At 45.8% G+C, this 20,615-nt stretch overlaps 1 protein-coding gene across 1 annotated transcript in view; it reads right to left on the reverse strand.

Annotated features, from left to right (window-relative positions):
* The window catches only part of EXOC6B (exocyst complex component 6B), a 2,452,465-nt gene that overhangs the window by 645,026 nt on the left and 1,786,824 nt on the right, over positions 1–20,615 (reverse strand). The window contains exon 19 of the mRNA XM_069632299.1: positions 19,331–19,472. Within this exon, the coding sequence (XP_069488400.1) occupies positions 19,331–19,472 (142 nt within the window). The remainder of the gene's footprint in view (positions 1–19,330; positions 19,473–20,615) is intronic.

A 20,615-nucleotide genomic window follows, 5' to 3' on the forward strand; every position in this document is an offset into this window, starting at 1 on the left:
TCTCTTCACGCCCAAGATATGGAGGACTTTTTCCGCAGCCGATGAGGGGGTCGCGAAAAAGGTAGGCAGGACAATGGACGAGTGTTTATGATAAGCCGTAGGAACTTTTGGAATGAAACGAGGATTAGTTGACAGAACCACTTTGTCCTTAAAGAACCTTAGGTACGGCGAGTCTACGACCAATGGTTGCAAATCTGAGAGCCGCCTAGCTGAAGTTATAGCTACTACAAAAGCCAATTTCCATGACAAGAACTTTATCGACGATGTGGCCATTAGTTCAAAGGGTGCTTTCATTAACCCTGCTAGCACCACATTAAGACTCCACGTTGGTGGAAAACGTTTAACCGGCGGGAATGTTCAGAACAGACCCCTCATGAAGTGTTTCACCAGCCTGTCACTAAACAAGGGAGACGACTGCCTCCTCCTCGTGAACCTAGAGATGGCCGCCAGGTGTACCTTTTTTGATGAAAAAGATAATCCGCTCTTCGCCAGGTGTAGCAGATACGGTAGAAGTTGCTCCGGAGTTACCCTTAGAGGTTGCACTCCCGGCTGTCCTTGACACCACGTACAGAACCTTCTTCACTTACATGCGTACGACTTGTTGGTGGAAGGGATGCGTGCTGCTTGCAGGATTCTCCGACAATCCGATGAAATGCTCAAGGCACCAAATTCCGAAAAGTCAGGAGCCAAGCTGTGAGATTGAGACTGTCTGGATTATGATGCCACACTGTTCCTTCGTCCCGGGACAGGAGATTGGGAACCTTAGGGAACGTTATCGGTTGATCTACTGACAGGTGAAGCAGGTCGGAAAACCACGGCTGCCTCGGCCAACATGGTGCCAATAGGATGACCCGGCACCTGTACCTGCGTATCCACTGCAGAGTTCTCCTTATAAGAGGGAACGGAGGGAAGGCGTAGAGGAACTTGTCCGTCCACGGGAAAGAAAACGCTTCCCCCAGAGAACCTTCCTGTGGCCATCTGCTGGCATACATCTCACACTTCTTGTTCCTCTTCGTTGCGAAGAGATCCAGCGGAGGCCGTCCCCATTTCTCGAAGACCTTCGACAACTGAACGCTGTCTATCTCCCATTCATGTATTTGGTCTATTTTACTGCTGAGTGAGTCCGCTTGCTCGTTCCTTACTCCAGGGAGATGATGAGCTACGATGGATATATCGTGTTTCAGAGCCCAATGCCACACCTTCTGAGCCTCGGTGGAAAGGGTTCTGGACCGCGTGCCCCTTGCTTCCTCAAGTAAAACATTGCTGTCGTGTTGTCTGTCAATATTCTCACTATGGACCCTCTGATGTGCGGCAGGTAAGACTTCAAGGCCCAGCGCACTCCTCTCAGTTCCAGAACGTTGATGTGCAGGAGTGACTCCCTCCGGGACCAACGACCTTGCATGTGTAGAGTGCCCATGTGTGCTCCCCAGCCTGTCAGGGATGCGTCCGTCACTATGGTTAGCCGAAACTCTGGCTCCTGTAGGGGTACCCCCTCTGGATATATTCTGAAAGCTCTGCCACCACTGAAGAGCTAGTAGGAGCTCATCATCGTCGACGGTCAGCTTGTCTGACCAGAGCCCTTGGGCCTGCATCCACCGGTCCGCCAGAAACTCTTGAACCGGCCTCATGAACAGGCGGCAGTTGCCCATCAGAGGAATGCAGGACGCCATAGCGCCCAGAATCGACACATATTTTCTCACTGATAGACCGTTATTGATTCTCAGCCGACCTGCCAATCGATTGAGTTTGGTGATTCTGTCGAGGGATGGCTTCACTAACCCTGACTGGGTCTCGAATTGCACGCCCAGGAACACCAAGCTTCTCGACGGCGTCAACAAAGATTTCTCGAAGTTTACCGCAAACCCCAGTCGTTGTAAGAGTTGCATGGTGGTCTGCAAACTTGTGTGAGTCGACATAAGGGAGGACCCCTCACCAACCAGTCGTCGAGATACAGGTACACATGATGACCTTGCCTTCTCAGCCAGGCCGCCACCGGGGCCAAACATTTTGTGAACGTTCTGGGAGAAGATTTCAGCCCAAAAGGAAGTACTGTGAACTGGTAGTGAGTCCGTCCTACCACAAACCTTAGGAACTTTCTGTGTCGCTGACACATTGGTATGTGGAAGTACGCGTCCTGCAGGTCCAGAGACGCCAGAAAGCCCCCTTCTTGAACTGACCGGATCACTTCCTGGAGCGTGAGCATCTTGAATTGTAGGCTTTTCAACGTCTTGTTGAGATCGCGCAGGTCTAGAATGGGACGCCATTTTCCGTTTCTTTTTTTCACCACAAAGTATCGCGAACAAACCCCTTGACCCTTCTGCGACGACGGAACCAATTCTATAGCACCTTTTTGTAGCATAAGTGCTACTTCCTGCTGCAACACGCTCAGATGGGGTTGAGCTACAAACGCTGGTGGAGTGTGCGGAGGGTTGCTTTTGAATTGCAGGGAATTACTGTATATTACTGTGTCCAACACCCACTGATCCGTTGTTATTTGCTCCCATTTGTCGATGCAGCACAATACTCTGCCTCCCAGAACGTTCCGATGCCCGTCATTGCTGGTCCTTGGTCTGCTTATCTCTCGTCGACGACGAGTAACCTGTTCTCTTCCTGGGGGTCTGGTAGTCCTGGCGTCGTTTTGCCACTTGAGAAGCCTGTCTGTATCCCTGGGAGGGTTACGCCGGCCTACTGAAGGATCTGTCTCTCGATGCCGAGAATCTGGAGTTTCCCGATGCTCCCCTAAAGGGACGAAAGGACCTGAAACTTCGACCACTCTGGAAGGCACCCAAGGAACGCGCCGTGTCCGAGTCCTCCTTCATGCCCTTCAGGGCCTCGTCCACCTTCACACCGAACAGAAGGTCTCCCTCAAAGGGCATGTCGAGCACCTTGTATTGGACCTGTGGTCTAAAGTTGGTGCATTTTAGCCATGCTTGCCTTCGGAGAACCACACTGTTATTCACCTGTTTAAACCCTGATTCTGCGAGGTCCAACGCAATGTTTATGGCATGATTGGAGGCCTCCTCACCTTCCCTGACAAGTAACATCGCCGCCTTACGATGTTCTTCCGGAAGATGCTCCAGCATAGGTGCCAGTCGGTGCCACATCTCTCTGTCGTACCTGGCTACTATTGCCAGAGAGTTGGCTGCTTTCACTGTGGTTGCTCCTACCGACAGCACTATTTTGCCAAAGGCATCCTGTCACTTTCCGGGGGGGTCGTGCACTTGTGCTGGGCCCTCGCCTTTCTCGCCGCCGCCGCTGACACCACTGAGTCAGGGGTTGGTTGGGAGGACAAACACTTTGGGGGTAGCTTCAGGGGCCTTAAATTTTTCTCCAGGCAACCTTTTATTGCCGGTTCCGTGAAAGGGTGACGCATGGTCTGTAACCCCTCCTGCCACACATGATCCAGGATGGGTACTGAGAACACTGACCTTCTTCTCTTTCCCATGTGGTCGAAAAGAAAGCAGTCCTTTTTCTCCTCTTCCTGGGCCAACCCGAATTCTGTACACGCTTTGGCCATCATGGCGTAAAATTACCTAATGTCGTCCGGGGGAGACGGCTAATTCCACCTCAGACTCCCAGGTTGGATCCCTAGAGGGGGAAATTGAGACATCCGATACGGTTCTCCTGTCCGAGTCTGAATTTATCAGTTCTCCTTCCTCGTGGCGTGCAGCTGAGAGGTCTTCACCCGCTGGTACTGCCGTGGGGGTTGACGGAGGTGGCCGACGAGACGGGCCCGGTTCGTCGATGGCCGACCTGGCCGGAGTTGCTTGAGGTAGCCTCTCGTCCTGTGTCTTCAGCAAAGTTTGTAACGTGGATAAAATCTCCAGCGACAAGAGTGACTGCGGATTGAGAAGAGGGGTACACCCCGGAATGCTGGCTCACCCGGAGAGAGGCCTGGTAATTCCTCGTAACCCGAGGTCTGCAGGGCCAGCTACTCTCACATCCTCATCTCACGAGGACACCGACAAGGCCCTCTTGCTGCAGTAGGGTCTCCGGCAAAACCGGGTCGAATACTTCTGGTCGCCAGGCCTCTTGCGGAATCTCCGTCGACGAGGCTATAGCTGGCCGCGTCGTCGCTGTCACCGTCTGCGGCCCAAGAATAGTTGAGACCAATTGTGTCAGTGGCAGAGAAGGGGCCGACGACTGCCCTGCCGTCGACGACGGTGGTGGTGGTGGTGGTCGTGTAGGTCCCTGAGGCGTTCCCGCCTTTTCTGAACTTGACCTACGCTTCTCCGCTTCTCGACTCGAGGTCGATCTATGGTGATCGCCCGAGGAGGATTTTGACTTTTCCTTTCCGTCATTCTTCGTCGAAGATGAGGATGACGAGGCTTTCTTCGACGAGGACTCCTTAGAATGGCTTCTCGATGATTCCTTCTCCGCCGGTCGTGATTTCTTCACCGGGGGTTCCGATGATGTTGAGCGGCGCGGGGCCCCTGAAGATTTTGACGCTGAGGCCACGCTGCACGTGGAGCCTACCTCCGAAGGCGGGTATGCCCCCGCTCCGTCGTTTAACCATGCCATTTGTCATCGACTTCGATCTTTAAGAGTCTTCTGGGAGAAGCCCTTACATATGTCACACTTGTCTGCCGAATGATGAGGGTGTAGACAATTTATGCAATCCATATGCCCGTCCCCCTCATACACTTTCTTCAACCCGCACGTAGTGCACGGGCGGAACAGCGCTTTTCCCGACATCAGGACAAAACTCCAACAGCACAACCTAGACAAAATAGTAGACTACACGAGCTGCTCCCACTACTTTGGAGACGATTGAAATCTGAAGAGAGCCGCGGGGGCGGGGCATTTATACCACTACGTCCTAGTGGGGCATGCATGGGCGGCCCCAAAAACGACGTAGATAGGACAGAAAAATGTCAGAAGTTTTCCTGTGGGAAACGGCTTTATAAGTGTACCGAGGGTTCCCAGTTTGTCGACGGGGAATATTCTAAGCATGTAAATACATGAAAGATCCAATGCTGGAGAAATAAAAGTCCACCAAGGGTGTCCAAGCAGTGTAGATACTGCATCCACCTGGCCAGATCTGGGGCTATCAAAATCACGGTTCTCCAACCTCCTTAGCACCAGAGTGATGATGGGAAGCACGGAGAACAGTACAGGAGGCAATCTGTACAATTGAAAAATCAATGAATCTCCAATGTTCCTCTCTAGGAAAAACAATCGGTACTTACTTCTGACACTAGAGGCAAAATGGTCCATTGAGATACCTATACAGAAGGATAAGATAACCTCTGGGAACTCTTTGAAAAGCTCCTATTTGTGAGAGACTGTCAAATACATGTTAAGCGTCCCTAGCAGGTAATTTTCCATTTCCCTTCAAATGGAGCAGCTAACAAGGAAACACGGTGCAAGGACGAGATCTACAGTCAAGGGTGTGGAGTTCTTCTGTGATCTACTTGTCGAAGAGACAAGATGTTAGACTAATCTACTTGTTTTGTAGACATACCTAAATACCTACTCGTCACTCTGTGGCCTAATTATATGGCACACATACACTACATGCTATTATATATTTGATAACTGTCAAATACACCAGACAGCCACATGAAATTAGTACAAACAGCATGTTCAGTCCATCGAAGTGTGCAGCTTTATACTTGGAAATAAAAAAGGGCCCACTATGGGCAAAATAAATGTATATATGACGTGGACAGCACAATGAAGTATGGAGGAAACCGAAAAAGTACACCTTTTTACCAAAACTATACAAACAAGACAAATCAACTTTCCACACCACACCTCCTAGCCCCTCCATGCAAGTGTCTGCATTTGGAGGATATTAGGTGGTGTCAGTCTTGATTTACTTTGGCGGGTGTGGGAGGAGTGAGGAAAAGACACTCTGAGCTTTAAAGTCAAATAGGTAGATTTGATCTGTTGTGCTAAAACTAAGAATGTGGTACTCTGGTCATGCACTGAAAGGAGAAGGATGGGGTCTGCATGAAGAAGCTTTACAGCATTACCACCAATTTGTCACAGTGTTTTAGCAGGACCACTACTTCGGATCAGGTGCAATTAGTTGAAAAACCAAGGTGGGGCATAACTTATTTAAGCAAACAACAGCACATTTGCATGCACGAAAATATAATAGCGTAATTGTCACCTCCTGAATAATCTAGTCACTGCCAACAAGGGGTGACACGTCTAGACCCTTTGATTATGGGGTTGCCACTCTGGACCAAACATATGTTCATCCCACCTCATCAGACTGCTGAGCTAAACCCACCTCTTCTAGTATTAAATGCCCCCACTTTAAGCCATTTGCATGGACCAGAACATTACAATGATTCATAACCCAAAAATAGGCCTTTTCATGCTGTGGGTGTCCAAGGTCTGATGCAGGCCTAGGCATTTTAGTGCAGTTGGACCAGCATGTCAACGCTAAAGATGACCAACTGCAATTTTGAAAGATGGAGATCTTAGACTTGCCTAATGTCACAAGTTAGAACTAATGACCAAACTAGGATATTCACTTACATGCATTTTTATTTAGTGTCAGGATGGTTGGGTGTCATAGTGTTCCGGTACTTTAGAAGGACATAATATGTTCTTCTCTCCTGAGCTAGTCCCTAGGGGACCTTTTACCTTTTTGCCACCTTGTCACCTTTTCTGTATCCTAGGCCAGCGTCTCTACTCTTCCATACTCTGCCTCCTTTGGGCACTTCCGCTTTCTCTCTAGTCAGGGCCTCTTCCCTTTCCTGCTCTACCCTCTTCATGATCAAAGCATTACTTTTCCCCTTCTGTCTTCCTGCTCTGCCTTCCCCTTGGGTCAGAGCCTTCGTCTTCACCTGCCCTTCATTTTCCCTTTTCTTGAGTAGGACTGTGGACAGGTCTCTATTCACCTTCCTTTTGGTCTCGACTTTGATCTGCCTCATTTTCTGCATTTCTGGTCTCCAGCTTTCGGTTTTCTCTGGTCTCGAGATTTTACAATAAATCTTTCCTATCCAGGCTTAACAAACAGGTACTCTTCACAAGGAGTTCAAAATCACGACTCCACTCTATGTCATACAAAGTGTCCAGGAATCTGATCTCCCACCCCATCTTGGGCGTGCAACCCGTTCTTACACTCCAGTTCTTACAGCTAGCCCAGCAGTCTTCCTCTCCTGTCTAGGTTTTACAATCTGGTCTTCCACTCCCGTTATTAAAAACAGCCGAGCAACCTTCCTCTCTGCTCCATCAATAGTCTTCCTCTTTAACACTACAACTCACCTTCTCTGTACAACACAACTCCCTTCCACTCTTGTCAAGAGGAGCTGGCTCTTATATAGTGCTTGGCATTACTAGCTTCACATTGATTGGCTGCAATGCTTTATAGTCCTGGGCCTATAGGGGGAGGGTCGGTTGGGGAAGTGGTAGAGACTTTAAATGAGTACGCTGAAATATTGGATCCCACTTCAATCTGCGTTTGTTGCAAGCAGAGTAGGAGCTGCTGGTTTTTTCCGCTGTCTCAGGTTGGGGAATTTCCCTTCTCTGAATTTCGATTTGGTGACTTGTATCAAACAGCTCAGAGTATGTATTCAGCATTACTCTTGTGGGGTATGTTTGAGCAGTGCTGGTATAGTTTCCCTTGGTTATAATGGATGTTGCACGTTATTCAGTCTCCCTTGTGCCGGCAATTGTGAAGGAGACAGTTCTCTCATTTACAGTGTTCCAGTGTCACGACTCGCTCCCTTCGCTCCCGTTCCCACCATTTGGGGGCATGATTTGGGGTTTATTCCCTACTGGACTTTTCCTCCGAACTTTATGCTACAGTGCTGTGATGATTTGGGAGCGCTAAATCCCTATTTTCCCAGCTACTTCCCTTCCGGATCCATTCCAGGTTTTTGGCAGCCAGCATGCTTCTTTAACCAAATGACTATGCTTCCCAGAATGCCTGGCCCACTGCTCCACCTCCACCCTTGCAACACAAGGTTGGGTGGAGGATAGGTAACAGCTGTGGCGGCAGGTGCAGCAATCAGCACACCCGAGGCGTGTGCTCGTTAAGCAGCTTTAAAAGCCTCAGTCTTACTTCAGTCCAGCGCTGGTCATCGTTTGCAGTGTTCCTGTTTTTGACTAGTCCCTGGTTCCTGGTTCCTTGCCTTTGTACCTACTTCCTTGTTCCTGTTTTCTTGTTTCCTCCGCCCTGAATTTCGGATTCATGCGCTAATTGATTTCTGCTCCCTTGATTTCCCTTTTTGTCTTCCTCTGTTTGCAGGCAGCAATTCTCAGTGCTTTCCCCTTTTAGATGCAGCCCAGTTTGTCTGTGTTCTATATTTCTTTGACTCTGTCCTTTGCTGCTGTTACCCATTTGCCTTAGCCTTCCTCTTAGTTTAGTTTCCTGTCTTTTCCTTGGAGGGGTAGGTAGAAGTTTGCATAGGTTATTTCGTTTTTCCCTGCTCCTGATCCTTACTTCCTAGAGGATCCATTCCATGTTTTCCACTGCACTTCTGCATTTGTTTTCCCTTTGATTATTAGGTGTGGTGTGCGGTAGTAGCTAGCTCCTGTGTGTATGCTTATGTTTTCCTCACTATTTTGTAAACACTATTCCCACTTAGGTATTTAGTTTTCCTTCCATTGCTGTTCTAGCCTTTCGGGGTCCCAGTTTCTTCAACAGAATTCGTGGGCTAGCTGACATTCAAGAGGTTTATCTCGTCCTCGTGAGTACAGTTCTTAAATTCCCTTATGTAATACCATCAAGAGTGTTAGTACACAGTTCCTGTCATTGCTTGCCCTCCACGTGGGTTTAGCGCTGTCAGTACCTGTAACAGCAATTGGGGGTAAGGCGCTTGCCGACTTTCCTCGCGGTCAGGTGCTTACCCCACATCCCTTTTCATATATTGGTTTTGATGTCACACTCTATTTGCACTCCTGGGTTCTAGCATACCTGAGTCGTAGTTCCTGGGTGCACATTTCCCTTGCCATATTCGCTGCCTTTGTACTCGCCTGACTAATCTTGACATCCAGGCAGTGCAGGAAATGAATGGGGCTCTGTCTGTGTGTCCAGTAACTGTATGGGTGAGGACTGGGATTTCTGCTGCCACTTTGGATATCAAATAGGTGATGGGTACGTATTTCCCCAAGACTGCCCCACCCTTGGAATATGGAACACACTCCCCCGGGTTAACCAAGCCTTCATCATTATCTTCAGGGTCCCGAATGTGTAAGTGCATATTGCTTACTGGGTCAGAGTTGTCCTCTGGTGGGAAAGAGGGATTATGGGATATGTAGTCTGTTTCTTGTTGGATTGTTAACACAGTTTTGGCCGTTTGGCCCAGGTACGTATTTATAGCCTTGTTCCTGGCTTAGGTGACTTGACAGTCTTCTACATGCTCCATCCCCTTCCAGGTCCAAAATTCCACTCCCTGGATCCTATCTGGGGTTTAGTTTTGTTCAGGAGGTGAATTATGTGATGAGTAGTTTTTCTGGTGTCTTTATCCCAAAGGGAATGATATTTAACAAATGATATGCTTTTACTTCCAGCAGCTGCTGTTGTGAATCTGGAAGAACCATACAAGGTTTATGTGGCGAAGTCAATGTGGTCACTTTACCACATTTACCCCAGCTGGCAACTCTCCAATTACAACTTAACCAACACACAGTTACAGGAGCCTTGCAGCCAAGTCCACAACACAGTAGCCATGATGCTGCCGGGTAAACAATTGTTTAAAGAGTATTTGCAATCAACTTTCTACCTGCCATGGGGACACTAGGTTTATGAAATCATTGTGCCACTGATAACAAAGAACTTGGCCATAGGTGTGGGGCTATACAAATTCCACACCCACGATAGTGGATTGCCATGCTTTCACAGAAGCAGACATCCACACTTCGATATCTTTTTGAGAAAGCACAAAACAACTGTGCTGCCAGTCACGACCTGGACAAATTTGCCCTCAAAGTCGGCAGAAAAGCCACTAGAGCCAGCCGAATAGATCTTAACTCCAGTGGGGTGATGTGCTCTGTGCTATCTCTTGCATTCCACTGGCTGCTCACCGTATAAACATTACCATTCAGGAGCCATTGGATGGACTGAATCCTCAGATTGGCCACTCGCACCAGAATAAATGTAGGAGGGCATGTGACCTCGGAGTCAGGGGTCGGGGGGGGGAAGTAAAGCCAATAACTTTAGACCATGCTGTAGGTGTATGAGTCCCAGTCCTCTAGAGGAAAATCACTGCACACTCGCATAACAGACACCGCTCCAGTGCAGCTGTAGAGATGGAGAATGTTGCAGCTTTCACAACATGTGGAAGAATCCCAGACTGTGGAGCAGCTGGCACGCCCTGAAAAGGTGTTCCGAGAAAATGTCTGCCATGCACACCTGATCAGGGAAATTATGTCAGATGTGGCTACAATCCCTCCTGATGTGGGTCGCCACAACTGTGAAAAGCTTTGTGACAACTTGTGTAGCTAAAGAAAGCCTTACGGGACAGGACTGCTACCTTAGAGTATGCGTTGCACCATGAATCCAAGAGCCCTCCAATTTTTTACGTTGATCTGGGCGTGAATCTAAATGTCCTGGAGATCTAGGGTAATTGCAATTTAGAACCTGTTAAGAGGAATATAGTTTATTTTTTCACAGATCATTTGCTTTGATACATTATAAAAGGCCAGATGAGTGTCTTCCCTAGATAATTTCAGATGTTAAAACATTTGGAGAAAAGCTGGTGTTAAAGGATGTAGGTTTTCATAGGCGTGATGTAGGCTTTCATATGTCTGGGTTTCTATTGATGTCACGTTCCTCCTCCGAGAGCAGGGGTGGACTGGCCTATAGGTAACTCTGGAGATTCCCCGGTAGACCTCTGCAACCTCAACCTCTTTTGTGTGGTAACCTATTTTACTTTCACATTTTCTCCTAGGAAAAAGGTTTGGGCTTGCTGAAAATGGGTACAGTCCACCCCTGTCCAAGAGAGCTATAATAAGATACTTGTGTTCTTTGAGAATAAAATGCATATCTCTTCCTATTTCTCTGATGGGAAGGGCCTCCTGAATAAAGGCGGTTACGGTTCTGAGAATGTGCCATCCTTCCCTCCCGCTGAATACTTTGTGGCTGACATAGCTGATAAAGTTTTCGATATGTGCTGGGAAGCTACCACACACGCATATGCCTCTAGACTCACTAATGCTGCAGCATGAGAAGAGGGGGCCTGCAGCCTGATCTTGAGAGGTACCTTAGAGTGGAGCAAGCACAGTTCAAAAGGAAGAGCCTTATTGCATTACATATCTACAGTGAAAAAGCTTAGCACACCCAATATGATAACAGGCTATGCTTGGTGGGTTCACAAAATACTGAAGGGGTAATTGCAGTCATAGTACACTACCTGGAGGGCCTTCCATAAAATAGATGACACTGTGCAGGATTGGGTAACATACTCACCTTAATCACCATTCTTCGGGACCACTGGTATCATATTAGAGAAGGGTTTCATATCAAAGAGTGGAGCCGCATAAGTCAGAAGAGTTGGAGATGCTGGTGGCTGTTTCATCTACCACGCACATGGTTGTGTAACTATGCTAAAGCGAGCAGAGCACCTATTCAATTATTAAGGTGCAGCTTTTGGCATCCAAGTGTAATACGTTATATGGGCAGATCCTTACAAAGGAGGAATGGAGAATAGTATGCAACCAAACACAGACGATCGCATTGAATATTAGATATAGATTAATTACAAATTCCTGCACAAACTGCATTGCATACCAAAAAGCATTCATGGGTTCAGCAGGACTATTTCTGCTTGTTGTGAAAGATGTGCAGAGAGTGATGGCACATTTGGATTATCTGACTATGGGAATGTTGGAAAGTCAGGGGTGTTTGAGCAGAAAGTGGGGAGCATAGCTGCTGAAATCTTGAGTGAAATACCCACTAACTCCCAAATGATGGCTCTTAGGGTTGTCCCCCGATGAATCAAGGACAAGACGATGCTTACATGGTGTGGCTTCAGTAATTGCATGGCGGTGTCCCTCATTGCTAAGTCTCAATGGGAAGAGCATGGCTTCAGTATTTAATCCTCGACAGTCAGGAGTCAAAACATATTTCGCTACTCCCCCGCTCAAATATAGACCAAAAGATATATGGAAGGATTTACATGAATATTTATGATGGAATAACCATACCACCAAATCGAGATAGTTTGTACTTTGTGGATGTAAGGGCATGGGGTCCCGGCCCACATTTGTGATGCCTGCCGTGGCATCTCCACGACTTGTGTCCTCGGACCGCACCACATTTCCCAGCAACACCCAGTCTGTCAAGTCGCACGCTGGGCAGTCACAAACTAGAAAGCTTGGTATTTTCTATACGGATTGATTTTTCCTTACAACTGGTGTATTCCGGACGGCAGTCCTTTACCCTTTTGCCCAATCACCTGCTAGTACTTTTAATCTTACTGGCTGGCGGATTGGGAGAAAGGTATTCGAATTCATCTGGGGTCCCATTTGAGATCGTGACAGTGGTACAGAACGTATGCAAGATTAGGGAAGTTAGGAAATTTCGCTAGATGTGGAATAATGGAAGTTACAGTGATACAGGCGTCCCACTCCAATTGTTTGTAGTTAACATCTTTGGAACCTGATAAGGCCTTTGAATATGCAGAGACATAATAGCTCCAAGTAGCATCTGGGTACAGTATTATTACCCTTTTTTGTGTTCACTGAAAAATGTTAAAGAACGTTTCCAAAAATAAATGTCTAACATCTCTAGCGAGTGATCACCTTTAGTGCAAAACAAATTGGCCCTGCCATGTCCCGTTTGTGACAGAATGGGCGCAATGCCCAGACATTCACAGCCCATGGAGGCCTATACCATTAAGTCGTGCTCTGGCGATAAACCCAACCCACTGGTCGCTCTAAGGTCATGTCAGTAATGACAGTGATCTGGATTCAAGACTCCTCTATTGAGTCCGCTGATTCACCTGATTCCAAAGTCTCAAGTCACAAATGGGACACGACTCCCTTCTTTGGCTCTTGAACTTAAGAGATTGGCTTTTAAGGACTGTGAGCATCTTCAGATTCCCAGAGTCTGCAGTGGGTGCAAATACCTTGGTCAGTGCCCGAGGGACCAATATCAAAAGAAACAATGTTCGGGGCAGTGTTGAGTGGCATATGCTCACTGGCCCACTCCGAATCCCAGAACCAAGCTCTCAGATTTGTGCTTGCTGGCATTTAAGTAAGTGCTAACTAGTCCAAATAGGTTTTGGGTTGGAAAGTGGTGACACAGTGCCTTAAAGAAGGATCTAGGTTTCGACTAGGAAGAGCTTATGGAGTAGACCCGTTCCTATTTAGTTTCAGCTATTAGGTAGTGGTAAATATCAAACATTGGACTGACAGTTTTTTTTAAGTGGTCTCCATGCCATTTCTCAAACGCTAAAACTGTTTGGCTTTGCCAAATGCCCGTTTTCTTTTTTGTGTGTGCCTTCTCATCCTCCATAATGCAATTCTGAGGCTTATGTGAAAAACGTGATATGGAAGGGACCATCGAGGAAGGGGCACACCATGTCGATTTCCTTGCCTCCTGCTATTGGCACAGTAACTTGACCCATCTCTACTGCATCATTTTGGGATGCACCGAGTGGTAAAAGCCACACAATGATGGATACCAAGAAACTACGGTAATGTCACAAGGGTTACTATATATGTACCACTTCCATGGGTGCGATATTAGGGGGGGGACTAGCGCGTTTACCAGCTCCCCAACTTTGACGGCACACCATTTTGTCATCATTTGTCAGGTTCCCTTTTCCGTCCCCACCCCCCAACATTTTCAGCAATGTTACTCAACTGCTCTCATGTCATGTATGCTGTCTTTGGCAACAATGATGCAAGAATTTCTGATCCGGTTTGCTTCTAGGGAATATAATTCAAAGAGGACGAATCTGTGGGAAAAATATATCCATTAGAATCTGACTGCACAGGAACAGACCTGTAGGACTGAAAATCGTGGACAGTGTGCACCCCTATATAATGATGTGCATGACGAATTTGTGAATTTAAAAAAAAAATAAATGTTTGCTGTTCGAACATGTGTTGCCTCTGACTGTCATAGCGAGTGCTTACAAAGGGAATAACAGTCTAATAACACAAGGAAACCTAACATCCGAGGCTGTTCGCTGCCTGAGGGGCAGGCTGGCTCTTTAAGTGCCTCTATGTTTCAACACAATCTTTTCAAACTGCAACAATCAGACATATCCGTAACTTCTATACACCTTTAACCCTCGCTAGAAGAGCTACAGTCTGCAATCTTTAGCAGCCTTCATTAATTCTAGAAGGGATTGCGTGAAGGCAGACGCTCTAATCCCTTCAGGTATTCAAAACAGCTTGAAAGCCTAAAACCACTTTGATGAGGGGGAACTCTACCCTCCAAAGCCTGACAACAGCAAGAGCTGTCAATCGGAGCAATCAAGTAAGTCAAGACTAATCCATGAATGTTTGGAGTCAAGACAACCCCACAGAGAAGAACAATCACGCCAACTAGTAATACATGCTAGAATGTTAGAAGTTGGACTACATAGTAATGATTGATTATAACTGTTTTTTTAATAACGCGCTTAATACCCAGAGGTTTCTAAGCGCAGTCCCGGGCTACGTACCTGTGTTGCCCTGCATTGTCTTGCTTCCAAAACGAGCGCGTTGCCCCTGAGCTACACTGTGCAAACCGGGGCGTAGTGCCATTCTTGAGAGGCTGTGTGAATTTAAGATGTAAAAAGGTAGAGGTAATACCTTAAATTTGAACGCTATATTTCTAATCATCTTGTTTTTACCAATTATTTTTTTATTTGCAAGCCCCATGCTACTTGTTTGGAAAACTGCCCCAGTGCGAGATGTATGGGTGCTTTATTAACTCTTCATTCAAATAAGCCACATATTACATTTATAAAAAATGTTCAACAATACTTTTCTATAAATAAATCATACATTTGTATCTATCCATCAGGCATGAGTTGATGACCATTTTATATAGCGTGCTGTGGGTTCTTTTTTACATCAATCATTCCACTACTCAGCTCTCAAGAAAATTCAAACTATCCCTGAACAAACAGAATTCCAAAAAGTATTTGTAAATGAGCTATACGTTCCTAAATGTGTTAAACAACATTCTTCGATTTTATATATGAGACAAACTACTCCCGAAGGTACATTGGAAGTATAATGCAAAATCCTTTTAACATAAGGTAGGGGATATCCTATTCCTTATAATACCCTGCCAACACCTCCCCTTTATTGTAATGCAAGAGATCTTCCAGCTGCCGATACCTATAATCAATTTAGAATCTGTATGGATAACTAAAATAGGTTTTGGAGAAAAATAGTTTAAGTAGTTCTATAAAATGCATCTGAAAACAGTTTCATTTTGAGCTTTTAAATAATACCATGAAGATTATTGCTGAATTTCAGCAGTGCAGAGACTGTTTCTGGTGGTATGATTTGTGCAGCAGTCGGCTGTAAAGTGCTGCAGAAAGCGATGTGAAGTGCATGCCACGGCTTCGATTAAGTGCTGCACTGGCAACTGGAATTCTGCGCCATGTTGCATCAAGCAGCAGGCATTGTGACGTCACAACTGAGGCGTAATAATAGATGACAGGGCAGAAAGGATGTCATAACTAGAATGTAATAAGAACAATTTTTTTACAGACTTGTATACGGGTATTGCATGCTGCCATCTATTTTATATTGATAGACAAGTAATATTATTTCTTCAGTAGCATAAGTCCACGTTTTTTTCTCCAGAAAAGGACAAACCCACAAAACTGAAACATTTTTTGTGCGATGCAGCATGTTTGAATTTCATAATGTGTGGCCACAAGAGATTATCCAAAGTTACTCACTCAGCTCTGGCATGGGGCCAGTCTGAACTCTGAAAGGACAAATCCATGTACGGCCCAGCTAGAACTATCATCCTTCCAAAATGGATACATTCTAGATTCATATTTTTTATAGTGCTTGGCAGCAGAAGCACAAAATCCTTTACAAAGCACGATTATATATTGGTTTTAGGTACTTTTTTCAATAAAACAGATTGCAATTCTAAATATAAAAATGAGTTATTTGATTTGAAATCTAAAATGTGAATATAAAAATGAATATTGTACAAGTTTAAAAATAACTGGTTTTAAGTAGGTCTTGCGTTGCCTTTGACCTACCGCTTATTTTATTTTCCTTCTGAAACAAGCAACCCACACCATAATTTCCCCCAAATAGCCGACCATCCCATTGCATGAGACTCCCTCAATTCTGCCGTTACAAAAACATTCCTATGCAGTTTAGCAGGGCAGCCAGTCATCATCATCCTTCAATGGAACCTTTCTGTCTGGACCCTATTCACCCTCAGTGATTCTCACACCATTGCATGTGTCTGTGGGCCGTTTTTCAGTTGTAAACTTTATGGCTCTGCTCAGATTTTGTAAAAATAATGTCTAAAGAGCTACTTTCGATCTTTTTCATTTGAGATAAACTACTCAACCTCTCGATAATGTTCTTTCTGATAGATTAGTCCTTCCTGCCACACATTGTGCATCTTGGATAGACATTTTCCAGCCACCAGAACGAGACATATAGGTCAGCTCGACTTCGATCCACACCTCTGATTCCAGACTTGATGTTAAGGGCAGTGTACATGGAAAATGATGCCCCATTCAGTCACATATCAGCTATTCAACTTTACTCTTCTTATTCCATGTGTTTTAACAATGTTCATTCCAGCACTCACCATACAATGTTGCTGCTTGCAACCTTAGCTTCAACACAGACCAGTCTTGTATCGGTCTCCCCAACTCACCGGCTATATTGATTTCACTGACGCTGCTTTGTTCTTGGAGCCAAGGACGGTACCACAGCAGCTGGTGATTCCCCCCACCTTGATTATTGGCGCAGGAGGGCCCCGGGTATCTCTGACACAAAATGCAGGATTCTTCAGCCTGGTTTCCTGGTCTCACGCTTTCTATTTTCGAGGGTTCAGGAAAGTAACGTTTCCTTGGCGAAAAGGTCAAAGCAACTTTCCTCCTTATGATCCCATTCTGATTGGCAGTCTTTCCTCTCTCGTGCCGTCTCAAAGCTGCCGTTTCCTCGTGTATTTTGCCTCGCTCAGAGTGTGCTCTCGTGCTCTGCTTTTTATCCGTATGAGAAAGCTTAATGGAAGTCAGGTGTGGGTGATGGTCAGTAATTGGCTGACAATTTTATTGGGATACGTCCGGTATACTGCTCGGGTGTTCGTCTGTTTTCTCTTATAGCGGGCTGTCCATGAGAAAGTGTTCATGTAGTAAAAAGGGGGGAGGCTAGAGTTCCTAAATATCCTACCTGGAAGGATGGGGTAAAGGTGTTACAGGGAAAGGGATACCACGTCTCACCATCTGGTGTCCCAGCTCCCACTCCCCGAAGATCCCTCACCCAGGTGATCCGCCTGCAAGTGTCCACCCCCAAGAACTGGATCCAAAAGCGATGGCTGTGTCCTGGCCACCTGGATGACAGATCCCCTTCTGGTGTCTCACAGGCTGCAGATAGCAGCTACAACATAAAGGACGCATCATGGAGCCAGGACCATGACGTATGGGTGGTGGGAGGAGAGTGTTGAAAGCCTCAGAACTCTGCTGATCCCAGGTGCAGTAAAAGCCAGAGTCCCGAGCCTGTGCGATCAGAGAGACCTATCCACAATCCAGATGGCAGAATAGGGCAGCCCAACAGAGGCGGCTGGTGCTCTTTCCCTGATGCAAGACACCGCAGGAAAGCAGTTGTGCAGTTCCCCATAGAGGGAAGAGGACGGTGGAGCTCCGACTCCATCCGAAGGAAGGTCAAAACGGTAAGAGAGTGGACCAACTATCCACGTGGCCAGTGGTCGAAGTGTACGAAAAGAAGTAGTGGAGCTACGTTCCTTGCGGTCTGCCCCACACTCCACAAACCCCATCGCTGCGCCCCCTCCCACACACAATCCAAACCCGCAAACAAACTCACTTGTTATTTAAGGGAATGTTCAGTGCAGTGCAGTGCACTGAAGTGCAAGCTTCAACTTCTTCCTACACTTTTATTTTAAAACGAAACCGTTCCAGAATGGTTTCTTTTTAAAAATAAAAGTATAGGAACAGTGAAACAGAAAAATAAAAAAGTATAGGAGCACCGCTCCTGCCCACTTCGACCTCTGCACGTGGCCTCTCTTTTTGTGTTTTTATGACAGTATGATATATCTTTTACGGAGATTTTTTTGCCGAAATAAAGAAGATTTGTATTGTATTGCATTGAGTGAACATTACAGGTTTGGAATTTTAAGAGGCAGGATTTAGAGCTGGGAACAGAATTTCATATTCTCTCTTTCTCAAAAGGCAAAACCCACAATTATTCTTTTAATTTGTGTTATTCAATGGCCTTTCATTGAAGTCGTTGGCAAACTATTTGGAAGTGATTTTCATCCTCTGCTCACATCATTGAAAATGTATGTTGGAGGTCGAATTTCACAACCACATATTAAGACCCTGTAGTTTTGAACAAAAGTCATGGCCCTATTAGGTTGAGGGAACCATGGAATATCATTGGGGGAAAAAAGGTCGAAAGGAAATGGCATGGACTTTCCCAGACCATCTTATTGCTTGTGATGAGCTTTCTAGCCGGGATCATTCTCGGTTGACAGATTGGTTGTAAAATAGAAATCTTCAATGGCATAAACTTGGTAAAAAATGTAGACTGGCAAAAAGGGAATGAGTGAGTATCAAAATTGGTACATGCCAATCATGTTGCTATAATTTTCAGATGAAACTAAATGGATTTAAATCTGTGTCAAATGCAACAAATAGACTTCGCTGAAGCATCGACTGCTTTGCATCGCACAGTTCGGGTGGATCAATGCACAGGCGATAAGAGGGTTAGATGCATTTCAATTCCTCGATATTGATAATTCCATTAGGATGCATCAGCCTTTATTTTCAAGTGTTTTTCTTGTTTGACCCAAGTTTGTAATGTTTCCTCTAAACAAAATATTGCATATTACGCCAAATATTGTTCAACTGTGATTATTTTAATCTGAATTTTTTTTTTATCCATTATGCTTTTCCGTGTGACATGGGTGTTGATGCATGTGGGTTTTAAAGAAAACATTCTCACAATAGCTATCAGATGTGGACACGTACTGCTCCTGAAAACGCAAACAGGTCTACCTTGACACCCCAGCTATTAACCTCCATTGCTTCAGCTTTAACATGACATGTGTGAATCAGTTTCCATTATAGGCCTTGCTTGGGCAGGCTCCTCCTAATGTTCTTGGACAAGCACTGCCCAAGCAATAAGTCTGACCACATAGAAAGCGCTCTCTAAATCACAAGGATAACCTAGGAAACCCGCAAGGCGGTGTGTCTCTTACCTTCACACTCCTTGACATCCAGGTTGAACTGCTGCAAGGCCCCCAAGGTAATCTGCCGTACTTCCGTTTCCAGCAGTAACTGCATCAGTGACGTCGATAAGTGCTTGCAAGCAGACATGCAGGCAGTTTGTGCCACCTTCCCCTGGAAAAGAGAAGGCATCCATCAAGACAAAGGAACCACAGCCCAATTAGAGCACAGAACTCGAAACCAGCATATACAGGGCTGGTGCAAAGACGGTTCTACGTGTATTCATAGCCAACTCTTTGAATGTCACCATTTTGTTGATGTCGTTTTGTTAGACCTGATTTTGACCAGGTTTCATTTTTTAAATGGGGGCGAGGGGGAATTCTCACCACATACCCTTGCAACTGGCCCACACAACCAACTCAACCCCCTTCTAGGGGAATATGTAATTGCACAAACAAATTGGTTATGGTCTCTGAAAGCACCTATTGCAGCAGAGACTCACGTTATCCAAGGCAAAGCGCCTCATTGGCGCCCACCTCTTGGTGGTGGCGGCGGCAGATTAGCTGCTTGTAGGGCAGACAGGCTCTTGCCTGCTGGCAGAGGTGTAGTCGCATACTGAGAAGCATCTTGCTTGAGAACTGGCCCTCGATGTACTATTATATGAGAATACAAATATTCTGACATCCACACCACCGCAGTTGCAAGAAATAGCTTCATGCAGAGCAGTTTAGCGAAAAAGCCTTGCACATGCAACAATTTCATTTCAAATGTGTATTTTCCATAGGACTCGGTGCAATTGTATAGCACTTGATTCACTTGGTACATTCTGTATGGGAACATACTGGGTCACAAATTACAAGTGGGAATGCAAAGCGTACAGATGAGAAGGATGGGAGCGAAAAGAAAAGCTATGAAAGAATTTCAGGGGAGGACAAAACAAAACTAGTTTCAATGGAGGATAGATGCAAATAAAAGTGTCTCGGGAGGATAGCTCAGGGGCAATGTGCTCGCCTTGGAAGCAACAGAGGTGCGATCCTCGGGCCCGCGCTCTGAAATCCCTGGGTATTAAGTGTGTTATAAATAACCAATATAAAAGAAATTAGCAAGAAATGAATAAAACACTACTTAGGCATTTAGTGAATGCATCCATCCGTGCATCATACGGGTTTTGTTTGAGACATTTCTAGATATGCAAATGTGAATAATATAAAATATTTTACGCCACCAATGTAAATGTGTGAAATGAGAATCGTCAAACCACAGATTCATGTTGCCCCGCTTACATGAATCTTTTGGTTTAGTTGACAGTCAGACACG

This window comes from Ambystoma mexicanum, chromosome 6q (assembly GCF_040938575.1).
Source record: "Ambystoma mexicanum isolate Mex_15411 chromosome 6q, UKY_AmexF1_1, whole genome shotgun sequence".
NCBI lineage: Eukaryota > Metazoa > Chordata > Amphibia > Caudata > Ambystomatidae > Ambystoma > Ambystoma mexicanum.